Here is an 18,445-nt window from a genome sequence, read left to right on the forward strand (position 1 = left end):
GATGATCTGTCTAGGTCCCTTCCGACTCATTGATTCTATGATTCTATAAATGCATGCTTTCCAAACATTACAAGTGCCTTACCTGCCGGTAGTGGCGTGTACTCTGTATCATGTGCATATACATATTGTACACAAAGTTAGCCATCTGAGGCATGTTCTTTATTACATGGATTTGGTGAGGAGGCCTTTCTCCATTCTAGAGGAAAAAAATGCAACGGTTAACATTCAGAATGTAAGTAACACAAGAGATCTTCAAAAAGTATTTTCCAATATTAGGGAAGATGTGAAAAAGCCTAAAAGTGAAGTTAAGTATTTCAAAACACAATAGTGGACAGGGAAGGGGACTGAAAGCTATATCAACAAAATGACTTCAGTGTCCAAAGCTGGACTTTGGCTGGACAATTTCGACAGGAAGACATGAGAGACCACAATGCATTATAGCCTATAACAGTGGTTATATTGAATGGTGCAAGGTGGGAAATACAATTTTCAGTCCTGTTGAGGAGAAATATGAAACATGCTTCTCATGTGCAGCTCCACCACTGCTCAAACTCTTCAGGACTACTTGCTCAAGCAGTAGGTCAGCATAAGCTAGTTGGCTTTCCCTGGCCACAGTGAAGAGCTATCACTGAGGCAGCTTCCCATTTAGTATGCTACCTATTAGGAGTTCCGTTCTGAGGTCACGAATGCTCCTCGTCGACTGTATATAGACTTATTTTAAGGCTCCGAAAAGCTAGGATTTGCAAAATTCAATGTCTCAGTGCTTAAAGTCTCTTTTGGATCTAGTCCTAAGTTCATCTGTAGAGCAGCACTTCTTAAGATACATAATGGAAGGTTATGTTTACACCTCAAGAAGAAAATATCACAAGTAAATAGGCAAAAAGGCACATTAAAAGGTTTGCTTTATTAAACACTGTGAAGTGGTCATACTGCTATAAATATGAACAGTCCCCTTGCTACGCAGCATCAACTGCTTCAACTAAACTATGTTAGTATTATTCATCTAATGATCTGGAAGAATCATCTGCATGTGCTCTTGATGAAAAGACACCAAAGAAACTGTCATTTTTAAAAAGCACTATTATTATAATCTGGAGGAAAGTTAGAATTCTGATGTTACATATGAACTAATTCTTTACCTGTAATTCCAAGAAAACATCTCCATTAAATGCGTATCAGTGCAATACATATTGATACAATCACACAAAGAACTGAATGTGTGAGAAACATTTAAGATTAAAACACATCAGACTATCAGTATACTGTCTAATATTAAGTTATATTTCTTTTATGAAGGGCCATTTATTTTAGAAAATGTATAGATATTTTTTCCTGTTTATAGCAGGAAAAATGTGCACTATACTATGCTTGCCAAGTTTAATGCAAAAGAAATATTAAACTCAGTGTAACAGAACTTAAGGATAAGGCTGGTACAACTGAACTCAGCTTTGCTAATACCAAAGAGATTCAGTTGATGTTGATGGGGTAACATGGTAAATGCTGATGCCTTAGGAGGCTGGCAGTTGTTACTAGCATGATCAGATTCATTCCCCAATCCCAACAATCATGCCTCCTGCCATGCTGTAGGTGCATGGCAGAAGGTGCAACTGTTGAGATCAGAGAGCAGGTACAAACTGCATCATTGCTAGTAGGGAGTCCAGAGCATGGATTTATAGGTGATAGATGGGGGATCTGAGGGAAGGAGTTGCTTGATTCCCCCTGCTTGGCTGCTGCAAACCCACCTGGCAACCACCTGGGCTGCACATGCATTTTTAGATATCCCAGCACACAGGGACCCTGGGATCAGGGAGCCTCTTCCTGATCTCAGAATCCCAGCATGCTGGGACCTTTAAAAACCATGCGTAAAGCTGGGCTGCACACATGCTTTAACCCACATCCCAGCACATGAGAACTCCAGGGTTCCTGATCCTGGGGCACCCATGTACCCACACCTGCAGGGCAAGGTGATCAACCTGCGGGTTCACAGGGTGTCCACAGGACTCCCCACAGCCTGAAATTTTGAAGTGCCTTGCCCAGAGGGGTTGCAAGGCAAAGCAGGGAATAAAGCTGGGTGCTAGGGTTTGCCCCTTGGCTCCCTCTGCTAGGGAACCTTGCAACCTGCTCCCCTCACATCCCATTTTTCACATTGGGACTGGGGTTGTTCCAGTCCTGATGCTAACCTCCATGCCCATGCTGATGCTGTCATTGGCTGATTGTTAGTATTGGCATGGGGGGATGGCACGTTCAATTTATGGTACCATACAAATGAGCCACAAAGATGTTCCATATAGTTTATGGAATTTCTTTGTAGCCAGTTTGCCGCTTTACAGTGCCATAAAACCAGCTGCATGTGTAGCACTATTACTATTTAGGACACCTTAATTGTACACATTAATTGTACTACAAATGTAACATGTCCCAGGGCAGTAGATACAATTATCCAAGCAACATTTAACTGTAATACTAAGAAAGCGTTGCAGTTTTATTCCTTACCATGCACTAATGAGTAAACTGGACAGTATAATAAAGTTTAGGATAGATGTTCCTACCTGTCTGGCTGTTGGGAAATATTCTGTAGGAACTATATGTAGATGAAGTGGTCGAGCTGTGAGTTGGCTGAAAGCTGGTGTTAGCTCAAAGCAGTTCTGGAACAGAGATACTCTTGCAAAGATATAAAGCCCAAGCCTGGCTCTTGACATGGCAACAACTAGACGTCGGACATCCCTTTAAGAAACAATGATATCAAATAGTTGTGGTCTTCTCACTACCCACGGTGCTTTACTTGACCCAAAAACATATCCATAAAACATTTACTGTGCAACAACACATAATTAAACAACATATATGGCATGAGGAAATCTGTAGATGAAAGGGACTTTTCCCTGGAAGTTTCTTCCAACTACTCAATTATAACTCAAGCTTTGTTATATTTTTTTCCAATACTTTTGAAGTAACACTCCACACTGGAAACTCACATGCTGTAGATAGTATTTCTATATCCCTGAGTTTGATGGACAAAGCTTTATCAATAGATTAACGTTTGAAAACTGATGAAAAATATCTCCTTTATCCTCAAAAGATGGAGGGCAGAAATTCTAAATTTTAACATATCAAGAAGTTAACTACGCACAGGCCAAACTCCTGCTCCCAAAATTCACTAGCACGAACCTTTTCTCACAAGACTATTTCAAGCCTTTGTCTGAACTTGTATTACATTCCTAGCTATTTTAATAGGGTAAAAATAAGTTCACCCCAACTAGGGCAATACAAGCTAATTATAGTGTTTAGATAAGACCCAAATTTGAAGGGCAAAGTGGTTGTGAAGTGGGTACCTGATGGCCATACATGGAATCAGCTTTGAGATTCTTTCAGTGAGTGACACTAAATATTATTAAAATGTATATGTAATTGTAACGTTTACAGCTGTACACTCTCTTCCTTTAAAAACAATCAAAGTAAAATACATGTTTTAATGTATTTGCAAGAATATCTTTCTACGTACCTCAGATGGCCAACAGCTTTTGTTCGTACCAGCGAAAGAAGGATATAATCATTTTGTTGACCTTGAAATCTGTCTACAGTTGTCACCTAAAAGGTATAAAGTAGTAAATTTAATTTACCTTGTGAACCTTTCAAAAAACCTTCTAAATAAAATATTTTAAGAATAATTTAGAATTTAGTAAATGAAAACCTGCTGAGAGAAGCCAGTTTATATTACAGTTTATGCTAAAGCTTGAGTAACTGGTAGAGAAGATAAAAGTATGTTGTCTGTTATGGTCTATTTCTAACCAGTGCCTAAAAATCACCAATCCTTTTGGCCTTGGCCTATGACAGGTATACAACTCCTCACTTCAATGAATACAGTGGTTTTAAAACAGACCGTAAAATTCCTCAGTACTTTCTTATGATTTTGTTCTAATGGCTGGCTGACAGGTGCCTTTGATCCAGAGATGAACTGAAAGATTAGCATTTTTCATGTATGTCATTTTAATATGATGGAAACCTCATTCTAAGGGCAGGACAAAAGAAATCAGGATAATGAGGTTCAACTATCCTTATGCTTACCATGTCAGCAAAAGCCACCCTCTTTAATATTTCAGGTTAAATCTGTTCATTCACATTTCATACTCTGCCTTTTAGACTGCATTAACCATTTTCCTTGTGGTTCTGAAACCTTGTCTCTTAGTTACTCCTCCCAGGTAAAGTGTCCTGTAGCATATCAAATCTAACTGTGCACAAATAATTGTTAAACAATGACTCTCCAACATCCACATATAGCTTACTCCTTAAGATTATGCTAAGGTTCACCACATCCCTTCTAGGCAGAGAACAGACCAATCTTTTGTTTATGGTATCAAAAATCATCTCTGATCTGAATCTACAACCTCCACTCAACCAGTTAATAATATAACCAGGAGATTCAAAGCCCATCAGTTCAATTCAAATATAATAAAAGCTTTTGTCTGTCTGTCTGTCTGTAATGCTTTATTCACACTCTGATTGGTCGCCTCAGCAGCCTATCACAATGCTGACTGAAACAATCAAATAAGAGTGGCTCCAAGAGTGTTCTGGACAGGAGGCAGCAGTGGCAGGACAGTGGAGCACCACCATGATGGCAGGGATGGAGCTGGGGGGGGCGAGGCCAACAACAACACTCACCCCCGCCCTGCTCCCTGGAGGCAGCAGCACCACAGGGTGCTGGCCAAGGAGGACGGAGGGGCAAGCTTCCCCCTCCCCCCCGCTCCTGGGAGGCAGGAGCGCAGGGTGGTGGGTGACAGTGCTCTGCTCCTGCCTGTTTCCCCCTCCCCTCATTCCTGACAGGCAATTGTCTAGTATATGAAGAAAACTCATGGCCATTACTCAGCATCCCACAATATATTGCTACAATTATTTTATATGGTTCTTAGCTAGAATTTGTAACCAGATATTACACCCAATGGTCATTTCCACTCTCAAATTAACTTTCACTTGTAAGTATTGTTGGTACGTATCCACATCACTTAGTTCATCTTTCCCATACACCTTGGAACTGAGATATACTTCATCTACTTAAGGATCTAATACGAGCACACAGGAAAAATAAAAACAAGCAGAAGTATGAATGTCTTGTGAATAGTGGTCTCTGCAGAATCCAAGTGGATATGTCATCTACTGTCATTAACTGGAAAAGTTTTTGTGCAGATACTGGTGAATTAATGCAACAATATTGTTTTGTAATTTGATATATTTCTAAAACAGCAGAGAATGATTTTGAAAATTACCTTGTTTGGCCGACCAATCATTGGGTTATTCCCACAACGCTGATTAATGACATCACGGATCAGATGCTTTTGTCCATTGTAAGTTGTCAGGATACTTATCTTGTCTGCAGGATAACCAAGCAGGCACATGTACATAAAGAGTGCCACAACATACTCTGCCTCACCAAGATTCTGCAGTTAAAAAAAGGCGCATGTTAATGTGTTTCTGCCTTTGCAGTGAGTCACCCCACAGGTCATCAGTACATATACTAAAAGTAAGTAAACAATCCTCGCATTAAAAAAAAGAGAACATCCAGAAATTACATGAAGAAGGTAAAGTTCATAATAAGAATGTCTGTTTTAACACTGCAGCTTTCAAAGCTACTGTGAATAGACAGAGACAAGATGATAATGACTATCAGTTATATGTTCAACTCTTCATCTGCAATCAAGTACGCATTCAAAAAGGTATACATTTTCTCCATCTTTGGGGATGCAAGCAAAAATCAAGGAAAATAATGGATCGGGAGAGAGATGCACCAAAACATTAGTATTATATATAAAATAATATAATTGTAAGCGTGTGTGCACATGTATTATATATATAATTTTTGCTACTGACCAATCATAAGAAGCATTTATTAAAACTGAATTTCTCTATGAATACAGAATTATATTGTAATGCTCCAAACATTTAAATTATTTATCTTCAGTCACAAACATTTAATATTTTTTATTTTTTTCCATGCTTAAGATGATAATGTGAAGTATCTATTACTGCAACGAATCTCTTACCTGATAGAAATAAGGATTGGGTTCAGACTCTCCCACTCCATTGAAATCTTCTACATTTATCAGCTGGAAATCATACAGAAATCCTGCATTTGCTGTTCTGAACTCTGGAAGGAGTTGCACATGAGGCAGATTACCCAGATTCTTGTAGCGCCAGTTGTAGAGGTTACACAAACTTCCCAGAAAAACAAAAACACAGTTAAAGAGATGCCTAAACATCTTCCTGACAAGTCAGATGAAAGAATATTTCTTATAAGTGACATATAAAGCATATAAAGGCATGACTTTTTATCTATAATTTTGCTAATACTCTTCAACACAGTTCAAGGTCTTTGCTAGATTTTTCACAGTAGGAAAAAAGAGGAGGAATTTGGCAAGACATTTGGAGGTTATGAATATCATCACACATGGCTGTAATTTGAGTTCCAGTTCACTCTTCTCTCAAGAAGAGTACAAGATTATGGACATACCCTGCCAACATCCTCTAGCAGAGGCCAAATACCCAATGTTCCCAACAATTTTGGTACACACTGAAGTCCCAGTTTCAAGAGCTATTTAGGATCAATTCCAAAAATGGATATATGTAGCTAAAGAAGATCTTAGGTAGAATTTAAGGGCCTATGCTCAAAAATACAGTCCAAACTGCCACCCACCTGCTCAAGACAACAAAGAGTCCATAGGCACCTAACTTTTCACCAGTATAGTTACTTGGGTTTCTCAAGTTCTACTATTCTGCAGGCCAAGAAGTGGAGCATTTCATCACCTCCCTGAGCCAAGCTGGGATTCTCAAACTGGGCATCCCTGCACTTAAGTCCTCTGAGGGAACTGATCAAGATGATGTGGTGAAGCATGCCAAAAACTCACTGGGAACACTGAGTTCCACAAAAACACAGAAACCATGAACACCATTCAAAATCACTGCTTCCAGCAGAGGAACAAGAGATGGTGCTTGCCTTTTATGGACGAAAGTGGCTAAACCACTTGCACAGGAAGTGGAGGGACCAGAGTTCAGTGCTCAACTCATTCTGTTAGCAATTAGATTTCCCAGTGTGCCCTACTCATTAAGGTAGAGACTGGGCTGTCTCTATCCTGCACTCAACATTCGTGCTGTTGAAGCTGGGGCAATATGCAGCCAAGAAAGCAAGAGTCAGACAGCCAAAGACTGCCAAACAAGAGGGCATATAACTACAGACCAAATACAAGTGTATTTCCTTTAGAGGGGAGAAGAGGAGAAAAGTCTGAGGTTTCCCAGAGCTTCCTACACATTTTACATTAAACAAGCTATTGAACAAATGGTATAAATAGCATTAAGAACGGTGGCCGGAATGCAGGACTGTCGCCAACCAGGGCTCCATGAAAATGCTACATATTTAATAGATTAAATTTAAGATAAATATGAAACGTTGTTAGCTAGATATACAAGGGCTGTGCTGATGGCCAGAAATTGAAGACAGAAAAGACTGGGCAAAAGAAGCAAGATGAAATAGGGAAATCTTGAACTCTCTCTGGAAGACGGACTGGGATGACTACAAGCAATAAGGAAAAGTTATAAGGAAGCAAGACAGAAGTGGAACAGAAAAAGAATATTGTTCCTCCTTTAAAGTGAATCCATTCCAGGTGCACTGCTTGGGACCTGTTCCTGCCAAAGGGTGCGTCTGCAAACAAGGAAGGGTAAGCAACTTTAAAAAAAGGAGCATAGATAAGATACCCTAAGGGTAGTTTTACAGATTTACTTTGGGGTGGCTGATGCCCTTTCTGCTCAGCATGTTGCCAGGGATGCATTGAATGGTCTCTTTTCTCCTTTGGCATACTGGAAATTGAATACTCTGCTACAGAATTTGGTCCACCTGACTAAGCAGTATTTAGCTGCTTCAGGCATTAAAACGTATGAAAAACAAACATGTCTCAAAATTGGATAGGCTCCACTAACGCCTAGTTTAACTACTAAAATGTTTTTCCTTGTAGGCACTGAAGCTCTGAGTAGAAGTCTTACAAGCTACGCACTGGACAGACACTCAAGTGACCTGGGTTATTTTTCCATCTCTACCTGTTGGAAGAACCGAAATGAGTCACTTTTATCACCACGTGCCATGCCATTTTCCTATCTATAAATGGGGATAATGATTCTGATCAACAGTTGAATAGAACAAGGTATTTTTAATAATGCGGCAGAATAATTTCCTGTCAGGCATGGAAAAATGAACTGTGGGTCATGAGAGATTAAGGGATGAAGAATAGGTCCTTGTGTCTTCTAGCAGAGAACTAGAGAAATCTCCCTGTCTAAGCACATTTGTGAATTAATCAAATGCAAACAAAAGTTAGATGTCATTTGTCTGAATGTACAGAACTGCCATACTGGGTCAGACCACAGGTCCATGTAGCCTAGCATTCTGCATCTTTCAGTAGCCACAGTTTTCGTTAACCTCGTTATTTTTCCCTTAACACTTTTGCATAGACCAACTCCGAGGAAGGCCAGGGCAAAGCTATCAGAATCTATTACCTTGGAAAAGGAGTCAGAGAAGTTCCTTAGATGACTAAGTAAAACTGAAGAGTTTAGATACCAAGGTTCACAGAGCAAGTCAAAAGGATCCTGTGCCAGGAACCATGAAAGTCATCTGGTCTTCAAAGAGCCCATAGGCATCTACAGGAGGGACTTTGAGCATGCTCAGAAATAACTGAGAGAGAAGACCTTGGTGCACCACAGTGCCTAACCTCTGTTACCACTTCAACTGATGTTGGGAGGTACCTAAATTTGTGCAAGTCCCTAGAGGGAACCCCTATGGTAAGCAGTAAAAGAACTGTGCCTTAATTCATATAAAAATGCTAGAATTTTTTCCTCTCATCTCTCTCAAATTCTCTGAGGAGATGCTTAGGAGCAGATGGCAACATTTAACTTCATTTATTATTTAGTTGTATTATATACTCAAACATTATAACTGGCATTTTAAAGTCACCCTGACAATATTTGTTGTCCATATGTTCAGAAGATAAATAGTCTGCAAACGTTTCAATTTCTCAACATGCTTCTGAAATGTAAAAATTAAATTTCTCTCTTATGTTGTTCATTGTTATTTTTTTGGAAAAAAATCATTGTAATTTAAAAAGCTTGTACCATTTAAAAATAGCAGTATTTTATCATGTGAAAATGGAATCAATAACTCACTTCACAGGAAGAGTCAAAAGGACATTTTACTTGTCCTATTTTTCCCTTACAAAATACACCGAAAAACAATCAACAAAAGTGTGTGAACTTTACACAATAGCATCTATAAGCAAAACAGAACACCTGAATATGGGAGCCAACCCAAAAGTGTATGCACTTCAGCAGTAGAGTCATTGTGAAAGTCTTTAGGGAGAGATACAGGAATAGATCCTCAGCTGGTGTAAAGTGTAAGTTCATGATCTGACCCAAAATGCTTACTACCCTCAGGGTTTGCTGTGCAGTAAGAGATATCTAGGGATTATCAAAGAAAGTCAGGGTTGGAAGGGACCTCAGGAGAACATCTAGTCCAAACCCCAGTTGAGACAGAAGAGGGGAAATAAGGGCTGGGTGTTCAAATTTGTGTGCATCTTGTGCACATACATGTATCCATGTCTGTGTGTGTTAAAATACAAAAAATATAAATAAATGAACCAAGTACACTTCTAGTGTAACATAACTGATTCCAGCAGATTTACACTATGTATTAAATTCAGTTATGTCTAGATGCTCAGAGTACTTTCCACTCCTTTTGTCCTATGTGTTAGTTGCTTGCTTTTGCTTTGTTTATTAGTTTAGCTTCTGTTACTTTGGAGAGAGAGATACATAAAGCAGGATTTTTCCCTGTTTGATTTCTTCTGACCAAGTGCTTCACACATGGAAACCTAGATTCACTCTTTGATGAACACAGTGCACTTGGACAGTTGTGGCTGCAGAAGCAGATCCAAAGCTACTCATGTTCTATTTAATTAAAACCTAGAAACAGCACTTCGAATTGGACCTAAACAGAACAGCAACAAATCGCAGAGTATGGAGCACCATTGTGATATTATTGTCTGTTGCTAGCTGCACTCCAACCGAGTTATGAGTTTAGAGCTGACCTTAACACAATCAGCCAAAGAATTACAGTAGTCCAGAGTTGAAATAACATGGATCATAGCAGCTATTGGAAGTAAGAGTATTTGTTGCATGATAACAACACTTCTGAACAACCTTGAATGCTGTTTATACATATACAAATGTAATTTCCTGATATCTAAAGTAAGAATTAGAATTTAACATAGGAAACAAAAGCATACCCATCCTGCAAGAGTATACCTCCAGTAGCTGTTATGTTATCCTTAAAGCAAGCATAAACGATCTGTGGTATTTCCAGAAAGAAAAGCTGTTGCATTACATAAAATCTTTTTATAAAGATTTTTAAAAAATTTCATTCAAAACATTTTTAAACAAACAACAAATTTCTCCAAAGCATTAGCACCCTGAACACTGGAACCAACACCATGTTACAGCACAAGAAACTCAAAAGTGAAATTGAACAGAAAATGATAAAGGTTAAATTATCTGCCTTCATTGTCTGAATTAAAAGGCATGCAAGAAGGAAGCAGACAGATGCATTAGATTTTTTTTGCAAACTCACAAGTGTAATCATATAAGGTGTCATTTTGAAGATCAAGGTTTTCAAAACTCAGTTTTTAATCTGATATCTTTTCCATGAGATGCCTACTCCCTTTTCTCCATCTTACCTTGCTCTTGCTCTTCCTTGAGCATCCAAGTCAACAGTTGGGACTCCCACCCGAACAAATCTTGTAAAAAGAGACTGTTCCATATTGGAGTATTTTTGAAAAGCCATGTTCTTAATGACAGGTGGCAACTGGTGATGGTCACCAATCATAATCCAGCGCTTCAACCGGCTGAATCCATCTTGGGGGTTCTAACAAACAATTAAAGATTACAGAATTAAACTTGATACAATTTGATCCAGGGCTTCTAAATTATAGTAAAGTAAGGGTCAACTTGATTACTTTAAGCCCTAACTTTGTATTTATATTTACATGTAATTGCATGGATTTGCAATCTGTATATAGGGTGTTAGCCTGGAGACAGCTCCTGCCTTTCTTATGTCTTCACTCCCCCAAAATGAGAGTTTAATATTTTACATTTAATTATTTACTTTTAAAGTTACCTGAGTATGATCCTAATTATTTACTGGAGATTTGAGGGTGATGAGAGAATCTGGTCATAGAGAACCAGGGCTAGGCTTATTATCCCTTCTCCTTGAAGGTCATTAGAAGATTCAAGAAGCTCTACCCAAGTCCCAGAGGCAAAAGCTACCTAGAGTGCAATCATTTCAAGGAAAACCACCCTTCACAAGTGAGCAAGAAAACTTACAGGTAGAGGAAAACAAAAATATATGGAAGGTGAGGAAGACACACAACTGAAAATGTCTGTCGTTGCAGAAAACTTTTATGTTCTTTTCATATTAACAGATGTACCACTGGAGAATATTTTTTTTAACAAAGACAATTTAAGTGTTGTGTACTATGCCACAACCAAATGCTCCCATTCCTACAAGTTACCCAACCTCTATATTGTACACACCTATGTGCTGACCATGCCTGTTCTCAGCTCCACACCACATCCCAGCACTGTGTTTCTATGAAATATAATGCATGCTCATTCCCAGATTCTTACACAGTGGTCTCAACACCAATGAGACTTATTTTAGAAAAAGGACAGAAACAGGGGGTATGGTAGTTGGATAATCTGGGGAGCAAAGCTGAAGCCTCCCAAGATCCATGACTGCACCAGTATGACCCACTTCTTTCCTCCTAGTCCTCTTCTGTACTTCTCTATCTTTTCTTTTCATTCCCTAGAATAGAGGTTGGCAACCTTTTCAGGTTGTGGGCTGGAATGACATAGCTCAGCTCAGAAGAGAACAGACTGATGAGTGGTAGGACTCAGCCACCATCACTACTCCCCATGAAGGCACAGACAGCTCCTGTAACCAGTGTTTCTGCTCACGGTGACACAGGAAGAGCAACTGCCACCAAAACGTGTCACTGATTCCTGTCACCAACAGCAATGAGGAGCACCGAATTTGGCAACGGCAGTAAGCAATGGCTGTAGCAGCAAAACGAGAGCACATCCTTTGGCACAAAGCAGGGAGGGCTGGGGTAGCAGATTAGAAGCATGAAGTAGAGAAGGCACCCCTCTCCTACGCATGCTGGGCAAGGCATAAGTTGCCCACACCTGACATAAATGACATGTAATTGGCACTACAGGGGCCTTTTATATTGTTAAAAACTAGAGGTGAACAGATATATTGGCTAGCTATCAGATCAGCACTGATAAAAGGAGAAATGACGTTATCAGCTGTTGGCTTTTTTTGGATGCTGTAGCTGATAATTACAGCCACGTGCCCAGGGCACCCGGACAAGCACGGTCTGGTCCTCGTGCCCTGTTGCTGGCCTGAGCCCATGGTGGACTACAGGTCCCAGAGAGTAGTGGGAGGAGGAAGGGGCACCAGGAAGTGATCACAGGGCACCGTGCTAAGCAACAAATGGATCGTTATTGGCTACTGTTGCCACTGCCACGGCAATGCCACATGGGCAGCAGGAGCCTGAGCACTGAGCCTGCGCACAGGCAGGTAAGGCACCGCCAAGCAGGGGACATTCCACTCCACCAGGCACCAGGGGTGCAAAAGCAGCTCATCCCTGGTGGCCACAGGAGCTCAGCTGTATGGAGCCTGCCAGTGCTGAGGGGGTGGTGTGCTCTGGGGCTACAAACATGCCCAGTGCCACTGTCCACACGAGGATCTGCCTTGCCAACCTGGGACAGCAGCACGTGCAGTGGTGGGAGACAGGCTGTGGGTAGGAGCTGTGGGTGAGGGGGTGATATGCGTGGGAATAAGGCAGTCACTGCCTTCCTCATCCAGGGCCAGAACAGGCAGGGGGGTGTGCGCATGCACACATCAAATGCAAAACAAACAAAAAAAGGTTTAGGTCAGTAGTTTAAAATGCCTTGCACTATTACTAAATATCAGTTATCGGATCGGCATCAGCCAATACAGCTGTTTAATCATTGGCTATCGGTATCAGCCAAAAAAATCTTTATCAGTGCACCTCTGTTGAAACCCCGCCCCTGTTCTCTAACCCTGCCAGTGTGCAAAACTAATATAAATTACACTTGTGTGACTGTCATCCTTTTAGGCCCAGACACTTAAACTTAACCAAGACAAAACTGAGCTTCTTTACAACAGTCTCGCAGGTTGCAAGAGTGAGAAAGGATGAGGGAGAAAGCATAGGAAGCATCTACATTTACAGGCAGTTCTTGACTTATGACTGTTTGAGTTACGACAAACAGCACTTATGACTTTAAAACTACGACACTGTTTCAAGGTTTCGACTTTACAACACTGGACACAGCTGCCTAGACACAGCTCCTCCCTCCCTTCCCCACCACCCCCTGGGCAGCCCCTGTCCCAGCCCCAGCTCCAATCCCTCCCTCGCTGTGGGGGCACTGATCTGTGCCCCACGCCACATCACAACAGACTTACCAGCAGGAGGCAGCTGTGTCGAGCTCAGTAAAGGAATCAACCCCCATTTATAACATTGTTCCTATGGGAAAATTGGTTCCAAGTTATGTTTCGACTTAAGACGCTGTCGGAACCAATTGCATTGCAAGTCTGAGGACTGCCTATGTCTGAAGAATACCACAATTGCCATCTTAGTTTTCCTTTGTTCACATGAAAACTTATGAAGTACATGAAAGATGCATTCAGATTTACAAAGTTCAGACAAGGACCAGAAATTAATTGTTGCAAACCTATGCTGAACTATTTCTATGTTCTAATAAGTATACATCAGGGTTAAGTCATGATTTAGTCTATTAATGGAGTTTGAATAATAAAATATAACAGATTTTAATACTAAAAATCTATTACTGTATTTACTTGAATAGATGATCCTGATTATAAGACAATCCCCCAATACTTAGATTCCATATATGAAAAATGTGTAAATGAGTTATACTTTTGCACATTTAAAATCTAATTCTGGGAGGTTTGCCTTGATCATGTCCCCCTCCCACTGCTACAATAGGGAAAATAAACGGGAGGGGAGGAGGGGGGGAAAATCTGGTGGACCTCTTGCCCTCTGTTCCCACAAGTTCTTCCCCCTACAGCCTCTTCTGTCCCCCTTACTGTCATACCCTGCTCTCAGAGCACATGGAAGTTGGGGGAAAATTTGAAAACACTGATGGATGAATTGATACATCTGACCTTTTTTTGAAACTGATGCAAACTGATGCACAGGTAGTTCACAAACATACTTTTAAGCAGCACTTTTGTATGCAATTAATATTATGCATAGTTTGTACTCTTCATAATCCAAAGGTAAAAAGCTCATGATTTACTGTATAGTTAATTGGGCTGAGCTCCAGCAGAGTCAACAGCGCTTCAAGCCATGGTGAACCCATAGATCAGCACTGCTCAGTATATGCGTGTACTCCATATATTCCCTTCCCTCCTAACAAAGGATCCATGTGGTAGTTAGCTCCCCACTCATGACTGGAACTGGATGTTCTTCCCAAGAGTCTTGGGATCCTTCAAAAATGTATATGCAGATGAGGCATAGGGCAACCTGGTCTGGTTCCACCTCCTGGAGGGGGTTGCGACCATCATATGCCACAGGCTGAGGGGAGTGGGATGAGGATGGAAGGATACTAGGTGAACTGCTTGGGGCCCCATTTGGTGATGTTTGCCTCACATTTAAGGCTAGTGAAGAAAAGGGAAAGGGAAAAAGGCACAGCTCAGTTGTGGGAGTGAACCGAACGTTAAAATGTACTCAGTACAGTAGCTTACCATGACTTGAAAAAGAGTTGGCACTCATGGGGACTGAGCACAACGGGCACTACCATACATCTTATTCAGATTGGCTGCACTAACTCATCCTTGTGGTAGGTTCCCATTAGTATGTTTGCCCAACATGGGTCACATGTTTTATTGTGATCGTCAGTGCTGGCTGTATTTAAATCAGCTTCATAGTTGGTTTCCATGACTGAGCACATGCTGCTTTTGGCAGCAGTTTAATAGCAGACAATGTATTTAATGAGGTTTTCTTGTATGTGAATCTAAGATGAGGAGCTTTTTTCCCCCCTATGCTAACTGGGGAGCAAAACCTCTTGCATTCAAGTAAATATGTTATATTTCCTTGACTCTGATAGAAGTATTTATTATATTCACAATGAATGTCACACTGACTGCAATGGAAAATGAAGACAGTCTAGACATTTACATTATGAGGCCGTATTGAGATTTAAATACTATACACTAACACTATTAAGAATACATGGCACTGCCATTCATTACCAAATATTTACTGTTGAATTACTCTTACTAAATACTTACTTACTACATTCAGTTCTTACCTGTAAAAGGAGAGGTATAAATGTTTCTATCTCTAGAATCTGGGCAGACTCTTCCATTAAAATGTTATCATACTGAAAGAGAATAAAAAAATGCTTGTCAAAACACAAAACAACAGCAGGAATATATACATAGGTGGAACTGAGGGATAGTCATTTCAAAACTACATGTACAGACAAACTAAATTAACTCAAAGCGACTTGTAGCAAGAGTAGTAACCTTTTGTCTGATAGACATCCATGGACACAAAAGTAAATCTCCATTAAAACATAAATAAATATACATGTGGTCTTCTGCCATCGAAATCTCTCATCATTAGTATTACTCAACAGTGCTACTGAGTAACTCAGTCACCAAGACAATTATATTAATCTATGTTTCTGAAGGCCACACATTTTTTTTCTTGCTTTTTAGAGGCAAACTGTGACTGGTGTCAATGACAGAGTAAGCTGAAGGCTATTTTTTTCATTAGTATTTTTCTTTTAGCCTCTATCTTATTTTCTTTCTAGGTCTAGCTAAGAATTCCTTCCACTGTTCTTGTATACAGCGGTCCAGCAGTTGTGGGGGAGGACTAGCAGCCAAGGATCAGGTTCCAAATGGTCTAAATTTTTTCCATATATATTCAGAGCATCACCCCACTTAACCACAGAGTAGGAGAGAGATTCCAAATGACCCACTTGAGTGCCATGTATCCCCACGGATCTGCTGAAGAGACTTCAGAGACTTGGGACAGTGAGACAGATATATGCATCTATTACACGAATATCCCCATTCTGACCGATTCCTACACCTGATTTGGAAATAGTTCATTAGAATTTTACTTTCACAGATTTATTGAACAGTAAAAAATGTATAACTAAAATGAAGAATGTGACAAGTAAAAACAGAATCTTAAAAAAATTCTGTAATTCCAGAACTGCCCTCTTACAGGCAAATCCTTATCCCACTGAAGTTAATGACAGAACTTCCATAGACTTCAAAGAAGATTTTAATGTATATAACTAACTAAACTAGTGTAGTTTAAGTGATGTAAATCCCATAATGTGGAGTCATACTGGTATAAAGAGATTTATACCAACAACTTACTCATGGCACAGGTGTCAAACATACAGCCCACAAGCCAGCTCTGGCCCATGGAGGTGGAACATCCAGCTCATGGGACTTTTTGCTATAGCTGCTAACAACCAAGGAGTTAACACCACTGCCACTGAAGCTCCATCATTATATCTGCCAAAGCCAGTGTCAGCCTGGCCAACACCCCAGCAGTGAACACCACCACTGAATTTAATGGATATGGAGACGAAAAGCTGCAGCATTCCTTCTCCCAGGTGCTGGCCAGGCTGTGCACTGCAGCCATCGGGTGCACAACAGGGCTGGCAGCTGTGGCGAGAAGTCCCATAGGCCAGAATCAGAGGTGGGTCATCTAGCCCAAAAGAAGTCCCGCCTTCTGGACATGGCCTACCAACTCATGTTCGTTTGACACTCCTACCTTAGCGATACTGCACCAGCAGAAGTTGTTCTAGGACAATTATTTCAGTTTCATATTACAAAAATTTTTATAGCAAACATATATGTTATATACACACACATTTTGCTGTGTGGGTGTTTGTTATGTGAAAACTGTGTGCAGATCAAACACCAAAATTCACACACAAGAATAAAATAAATTAATGTTGTAGCAAAAAACTGTTGATTATTTAGTTTAGCAGCACGCTAAAAGGGTCCTAACGTCTCCCAGTTCTCCTTTTACTTTTGTTTTTGTCAGCCAGTCAGCATCACTGCAAGCCTTCCAAGTCAATCCGTCAAGCAATGTAATCACCTTTTCCAACAGACTTTATGTGCATTTATAAAGCAAATAAGAAACAAGTCATGACCTTATATACACAAACACACTGATGTTTGTATGTTACTTGCACATAATCACACTTACATTTTTAAAGTGCAAAATTAGGCCATTTCAATGCTCAGAATAACTCCAGAAAACATCTCTATTTGTATTTCTGTAGATAACAGTGAAATCATTTTTCATTAAGATGACAAACTGACAATATAATGGTCTTAAAACTCCAGTGATTCAAAGCAAGTTAGTAAGCACTATATACAAAACAGGAAAAGGTAAGGTGGAAATCTGTTGCTCTGAAACATTTTACCATTACTGCAATCATTACCTTGAAACCTAATTCAACCAGGTCATGTCGTTTCAAAGCAGCATGTGTACAAGTCATTGCAATGATCTTTGCTTCTTTTACCAAGAGGTATTTGGATCTGTCCAGGCCACTGCGGAGAAGTTCAAATGCCCTGAATTCCTACAGAAAAAAAAAAGACTTCATAAGAATGAGACTCAAAACTGATGTTGCTTACAACAGAACTGTGTATTCAGAAGCCATCTGACTATGCTTCTCAGATTATTAACCAAAAATATACAGATGAAGAATATCAGCCAGTAAGAATTTCAAATTTCAGTAGTACATATAAAGACAAGTTCAAAAAGGATCATTAAAATTCACCCACATAATTTAATTTATACACTTTTTCATGTCTACAAATAAACTTATACATACAATTGTCTTAACAGTTCTGAGGACATTCATTGAAAAGATGAAGAAAGCAAGTTTTTCCCCATGATTTTTTTTTGTTTTGTTTTACAGCTTCATAGCATCAAATTTTGAAAACAGAAAATCAGGCCAAATACATGTAGTTTAATGTCACCAAATACATGCTTTTAACATTTTTGGTGTATGGCACTTTTAGGTACCATATTTACTCAAATACAAGACAAGGTTTTTTACCCCCAGTTGGCATGAGGAAAAGAGCCCCTTGTCTCATAATTGCATATAAGAAAACCTCACTAAATGCATGGTCTATCATTAAACTGCTGCCAAAAGCTCAGCAATGGAAACCAACTATGAAGCTGATTAAATGCAGTCAACACTAAGCATGGCTATAAAACACGTGGCCAACACTGGGTAAACATCCTGATGGGAACGTACACAAGAATTTTTGGAG

At 39.9% G+C, this 18,445-nt stretch overlaps 1 protein-coding gene across 1 annotated transcript in view; it reads right to left on the reverse strand.

Annotated features, from left to right (window-relative positions):
• The window catches only part of AQR (aquarius intron-binding spliceosomal factor), a 110,168-nt gene that overhangs the window by 14,250 nt on the left and 77,473 nt on the right, over positions 1-18,445 (reverse strand). The window contains exons 27-34 of the mRNA XM_019518940.1: positions 17,608-17,745; positions 15,442-15,513; positions 10,758-10,945; positions 6,036-6,207; positions 5,262-5,432; positions 3,503-3,588; positions 2,550-2,724; positions 83-196 (exon numbers count right to left, since the gene is read on the reverse strand). Of these exons, the coding sequence (XP_019374485.1) occupies positions 83-196; positions 2,550-2,724; positions 3,503-3,588; positions 5,262-5,432; positions 6,036-6,207; positions 10,758-10,945; positions 15,442-15,513; positions 17,608-17,745 (1,116 nt within the window). The remainder of the gene's footprint in view (positions 1-82; positions 197-2,549; positions 2,725-3,502; positions 3,589-5,261; positions 5,433-6,035; positions 6,208-10,757; positions 10,946-15,441; positions 15,514-17,607; positions 17,746-18,445) is intronic.

The sequence above is a fragment of the Gavialis gangeticus genome, unplaced genomic scaffold (genome assembly GCF_001723915.1).
Source record: "Gavialis gangeticus isolate Ggan-Ray unplaced genomic scaffold, GavGan_comp1, whole genome shotgun sequence".
NCBI classification, from domain to species: Eukaryota; Metazoa; Chordata; order Crocodylia; family Gavialidae; genus Gavialis; species Gavialis gangeticus.